Consider the following 6240-nt stretch of genomic DNA (forward strand, 5'->3'; position numbering starts at 1 on the left):
CTAAATGTGTAACTCTTCTAACTAAACGTTTTACCTAATCCAAGTGTACACTTTCTTTGAGTTTAATATATTCTCGATTCACTCGTTCGCCTCAAGAATTTTATTTCCGTGTACTATATCATATTGTTCTTTCTTTTTTTACTGTACTTAAAACAAGCAATCATCCAAATTTCTTATATATTCATTTTTTAAATATCTATCTTTTCCACATTGTTAAGATACGTTCAAGAAGATCAAGATGAAAAAGATTGTATCTAAGGATTTGGAAAATTTTGATCTTTGAAAAACTGAATTTAAGGTATTAGAAATTAATTTAAAATAAATTCAGTGAATTCAAAGGAATTGGAGCGAATTCAAGACAATTCAAGATCACTCAAGTACATTCAAGAAAATTCAAACCAATCAATCTGATTTTAAGTGCATTCTACTTAATCTTAGAAAATTCAAGGAAATTCGAAATAATTTTCAAGAAAATACAACTAAATTAAAGGAATTCAAAATAAATCAAGGCAACTGAGGAATTTTTTTAAAGTAAATTCTATTGAGTTCGAAGAAAAATGAGGGAAAGGAAGTAAATCTGAAGTAATTAAAGGAAATTCAAGCTATTTAAGGTTAATTTGAGTCAATTGAAGGCGCATTTAAAGAGAATTTTACTGAATTTGATGCTATTGAAGAGAACTCAAGGAAATTCAGTGAAAATAAAATATAAGTTCTGTTTTAACATTAAGTGTATTCTATTGAATTCAAGAAATTTTAAGAGAATTTAAGTGAATGTTACTAAATCCGAAGGAACTCTACCGAAATGGGAAAGGATGCCAGTTAATTCAGTCAAGGGTTAATTAAAAAAATTCAATTCAAACAGCTAAAGCAAATAAATGATCAGAACAAATAATTAATTAAAGATTTGATCGAATAAAGTACAAAAAATGAATCAATATTTTACGATTGCAAATGCTGTAATTTCTGCATTTCAGGTGATTCATTCTTTAACCGATTATTTGTTTTAATCATTTATTTGAGCGATTTTAGCTGAAATAATTCAAGTAACCAATCACTTATTTAAATTATTTAAATTTTACTTATTTCAAGTGCATTTTACTGAATTTGACAAAATTCAAGTAAATTCAAGCGAATTCTCCTTAATATGCGGAAACTTTAGGAAGTTTCAGAAAATTTTACTGAATTCAGAGGAATTCGAAATGAACTGAAATGCATTATTTATTTTGAAGAAATAACGTGAATCTTACTCAATTAAATGGACTTAAAAATGAACTCTGAAGTAAAAAAGAGAATTCAAACAGATTTCAACTGAATTGAAGCAAATTTCCCTGAATTATACAAAGCATAAAAAGATACAATACAATACAATCCCTCTATGCAAGTGAATCAAGATGTAGGGCAGAGTGAGACATTCTTGTCAGTGAAGTAAAGTGGTCATTCACCAATTTTGAGAAAACTCTAAACTAAACCATATTCTTGCTTACATAGCGTTTTTATCGCGTGACATGTGTTTTCAGTTGCGAAAAGTAATATTCAGCACACGAAGAATTTTTGTTCTAGGGTCAATATTTCAACGTGAAGTGTTATCAAGATATGCAGGTTTTATTCCGAAAAATTCACTAAACTCAACTATGAAACTCATTTTATTTTTTTCCCCAAATAGCCTTATATTTTTCACATTGTATTTAAAAATATCAAGGGCGGCATTGTCGTCTCTCTGCATGTGAGGCAAAGTCGGGAGCCGTTCAAGTATTACGTGAGCATAATTTTCTCCATTATTGACCCCTCCCCCCTCTTATTGTAAACATTTTTTTGCATTACGAATATTCAACAATAAGCATATATTTCGATCCCCCCTACCTCTCGAAATGCTTACATAATACACCAAATTCTCGCTTCCAGTCACCCCGTTCTTAGCCTTGTTAGAACTGCTGGCTCCGCAGTTTCTCAGGGGAGCAGGGCGAGAGCGGATGCGACATTATATATATAGCTATATATTCCAATTGAAAACGAGTCAGGCGGCCCTCACTGTTTAAGTTTCGATTCCCCCAAAATCATTCCAAGGACATTTTAAGGCAACCCCCGACCCTGGACTGAAAACGAGAGTTTGGTGTATTTGAATAGCCCCTTATGACAAACGCTACTTAAGGCTACTAAAGTAAAAATGTATTTGTTTCACAAAGAACTTTTGTGACGAGAGTGTTTTTTGTGAATCATTATTGCAAACAATGTACGTGTTATTATTAAACAAACTGACCTTAAAGATTTTGTATATAAATGTTTTCCAAATACAACGATGTGTAATGTGCATAACATTAATAATTAACGTTTTCTGGATTTTGAAGAATGACTTCGAAAATAGTGTTAACAATGCTCCACTCTCCCCTACTCAGTGTAAATGGGAAGAGTAAAATTGAATTTAAAAAATATGTCCTATACGGCGTTAATTCGATTTTGCTGTGTATATATTCTTTTGCAATTCTTGGAACCTAGAAATTCTAAATTTTAAAAATACGAAAAACCCGCTACTATATTAAGTCGTCAAATTAGAATTAGTATGTATCTTAAATGAAAAAAGAAGAATGAACACAAGTATAAATATAAGATAAAAATAAAATTATATCAGATTTGGAATATTCTGTTTCTTTTTATAGCCAAAACATTTACTGAAAAATTATTCTTATCACTCTAATTTTCTGTTAAATCTGCGAGAAAACTTTTATTGATTTTAGCACTAATGCTTATTAAAAAAATTCTATTTTGTAGTACTTCCAAGTTCATACATTAATACCAACATCCGCATCTATCCATCAATTAATTTTTTATATTATCTGTAATTACCCTAACAAAGTCACTATTTCACTTGCATGCAGTAAGCTATCTGCCTACTCATTTTTCACAAAGTATAAATTATCTGTACACTTATGGACACTTGCAGCAGGATAGTCATCACTTACGTATCATTATAACAAACTGATGTCTTGGATATAATGTCAAAAAGTCATCTTCCTCAAAGTTAATCAAACGTTTGCGAATGTTATGTTAATTTGTTACACAACTGTATGTGCTTGTAATTTAATATGCAATTCGTTTCAATTTTAATTCTTTTTAGATAACGAATGAAATCCTTATAAGAACTGAACTCACGTAGACCGGACATGTTTTCATTCTTCCGGATTACAAGTCCCGCGTAATTACAAGATTAGAAAAATAAGTAAAAAGTCCGCGGTTGTGACAACTAATAATTGAGTAGACAAGCGTTGCAAAGATTGCTTGTTGTCACGACGCGCTGCCCACTCATATACATAGTCATACAATTTTCTCTTGTATAATTAATACTATTGTGGAATGTTCAATTCGTGCAAACAAATTTTTCAAGCGGAAAATCTATCAAACGTAATGAAATTATTAGTGTTTTGTGAGAATAAAAATTTACTTATGACTCTTCTTATCATGTATACATATATGCTACATCATCCTAGAATAGTGACAAGAATTAATTGCATTATAATGCTAGAGTGACAAAAACATATTTGATATTTTTCCATTTGACTTGACGAACGTGATTTAGCACAACCAATATACAAATACTAATTCACTTCGACCCTTTCGTCCACTCCATTCAAGCCACTAACGTCTCCTTTCAATAATATACATTCCTGAAGTCTTTGTCAACGTTAGAAAAAAATAGCAATGTCATGTTCAACATAAGCTTTGCACCAAAAAATCGCATTCTATATTACTGATAAATTTGGATAATTTAAAAACATTAATGCGGTTAAAAGGTAATCTAAACAAGTATAGAAACTAATACTCTCTTTATAAATAAAACAAAATTAATATTATTACCATTCTTTAATTTGTGATAGCTAATTGCCCATCAGTTTTATCTCACATTCGCTATCAATTTTTTTTTTTTTTCTATTGCGCCGCATTAATCATCTTATCTATCAGTATTAAAGGTAACATCTCAACACTCCCAAATTTGGTACTTGAATTTTTTATAATTATAATTTTTCCCATCACTTTGACTCATCATCATTATCTATTTTAACATAAATACATATATAATTTTTTCGCACTGAGTCTAACAAATATTCTAATATCAATTGTCTCACACATATATGGTACCTATCCTCAATTTTATTGAATATTCTTTCAATTTTATTTTAATATTCTTAAAAAAAACTTGATGGAACAGCTAGCATCCATTAACTTGGATCCGTATCCTTTAGCATCCTACAAAATTATCGCATTCCTACATTTTTGATAGAGGGTTCCTAAATAATTGGAATCTCACTCTTTTATAAATGATCTTCACATCAAATCCATTTTCAACCAACACTAAATTAAAACATTGTTTAGTTCTACCCAATCAAAGCTACGGCCTAATAACAATTATTGCTAATCCCTACTTAGCCAGATGGAGAAACTATCTATGTTTTGCTGTAAGGGTCATCGCGTTGCGGCTTACACGTGAACATGCTTTATGGATAAAAGCAGATAGTGAGTTTTTTCAACCGGACGGCAGTATTTCAATTAGAATTGACATAAGACGACTTTAAACCTCGATTTCGATTAAAGCTACAAAATCGTCTCACACTTTTGATATACCTGCAATTACTTATCAAGTTTATTTCATATCCTTTATCAATCCGCTTTAATTACAAACGCTCATTTCATTTAGGAATAATCGACTATGGTCCCAGATTTTCCAACATTTCCAGTTAACACCAAATAACAAATCTTCTATCAAATCGTTAAGAAGACTCTTAACTGATGAACAAAAACTAGAAACAAAACTTGCACACTCTACTAAGGAGAAAAATGAAACCAACCTTAATAAAACAGTCGTTAAAGGAAAGATTGTGTCGCAGAGAATTTTGCCATCTGCGAGTGTCCTTCCGATAATAGGGGAATCGGTCCGCAATGAACTTATAAATCTCAGCCAGGGGTAGCATCTTATCTCTTGATGACCATATTGCCATCGCCGTAAGCGAGATGTAGGAATAAGGGGGCTTTTGATCGCCGTAAGTATCACGCGACGGTCGTGGCATCATTGGTTTCTGATCCGTCCTTGTTTTGGTGCTATCACATTATTCAATAAAACATCCTCCAGGACAAAGCTTTCAAAAGCGGAAGTCTTCAAATAAGATGCCCATCATTATTCCTCTGCATCTTTAAACATTTAATAGGTAACCATGCAACCAATTATAAATCCTACATAAATCCCACACTAGGTTTTGTAAGGAATTTTTTCTAGAAGTAGTTCTTCCACTATACACTTTCAACTCTTAGAATCAGTTTTTTCTTGATGATTCCTCAACAAATATTATATATTCAAACTTTAGAGAAACTTGTTCCAAAAGTTAATGAATGCTCATTTTTACAATAGTGATTGTTGATGTCTCAAATATTTAGTTTCCGCTAATACAAGATGCAACGTATGTCTATTATTAGCCTCTAGAATACTTTCGTCTAAGGAATGAATTTTCAAAATTTCCTCTAATACAAATCAAGAGATGATCTAATAACACTAATGACTGATATCTTTGATGACAATTTCCTGATGAGGATCTGCTGAGGATAGTGAATTAAAGAATCATATCTCCATTGTCCTCTTGAAGAACTCGACACCTTCAAAACAAACTTAATCACCTCCACTGATGACCAAAACTTATTCCTCTTATTTCGAACACTTTCATATCAAAAGTTTTAGTCCTCTAGTCACTAATAAAGGAAAAACAATATCCACACCTATCCTCTTAAGGCGAAACGAAACTTTAAAGTCCTGAGAGTTAAATATCACTTTAAAGCACGTATCACAATCACTACCGACATTGATTGGCCGATCATCGAGTGTCGTGACTCGAACAACTAGAAAGATGGACCATGCGGTGTAAAGAATGAAAAACAAGCATCCGCGGTCGGAGCTTCTCGGTTACTGCGGCTAAAGGGTCCCCACACCCCCATGGTCGACTTTCGCCCCACCAGAGGCAAGGCTAGAAACGATTGGTTGCAGGAGAATTGTGCTTGAGCAGGGATCTTGTTTCGAGGTACCTTCTCTGGCCAATGGGGCTAATGGGAAGGTCCAGATGATAATCAAGGGGTCGAATGAAGAGAAAAGGTAAGAACCGTGACCCTCACCACGCGGAGCTTGAGGAAGGGGTTGGGAATGGCAAAGGGGGTGGGGCTTGTCCAAATCCGCCCAGGGTGACGTTCCTGTTCCTTGAACATATA

General features: G+C 32.8%; 1 protein-coding gene across 1 annotated transcript in view; it reads right to left on the minus strand.

Moving 5' to 3' along the window:
* The window catches only part of LOC117169384 (forkhead box protein Q1-like), a 27584-nt gene extending 21671 nt beyond the window's left edge, over positions 1–5913 (minus strand). The window contains exon 1 of the mRNA XM_033355741.1: positions 4839–5913. Coding sequence (XP_033211632.1) covers positions 4839–5060 — 222 coding nt within the window. The 5' untranslated portion in view covers positions 5061–5913. The remainder of the gene's footprint in view (positions 1–4838) is intronic.
* Between the last annotated feature and the right edge of the window lie 327 nt (positions 5914–6240).

Source organism: Belonocnema kinseyi, chromosome 3 (genome assembly GCF_010883055.1).
Source record: "Belonocnema kinseyi isolate 2016_QV_RU_SX_M_011 chromosome 3, B_treatae_v1, whole genome shotgun sequence".
Taxonomy (NCBI): Eukaryota; Metazoa; Arthropoda; class Insecta; order Hymenoptera; family Cynipidae; genus Belonocnema; species Belonocnema kinseyi.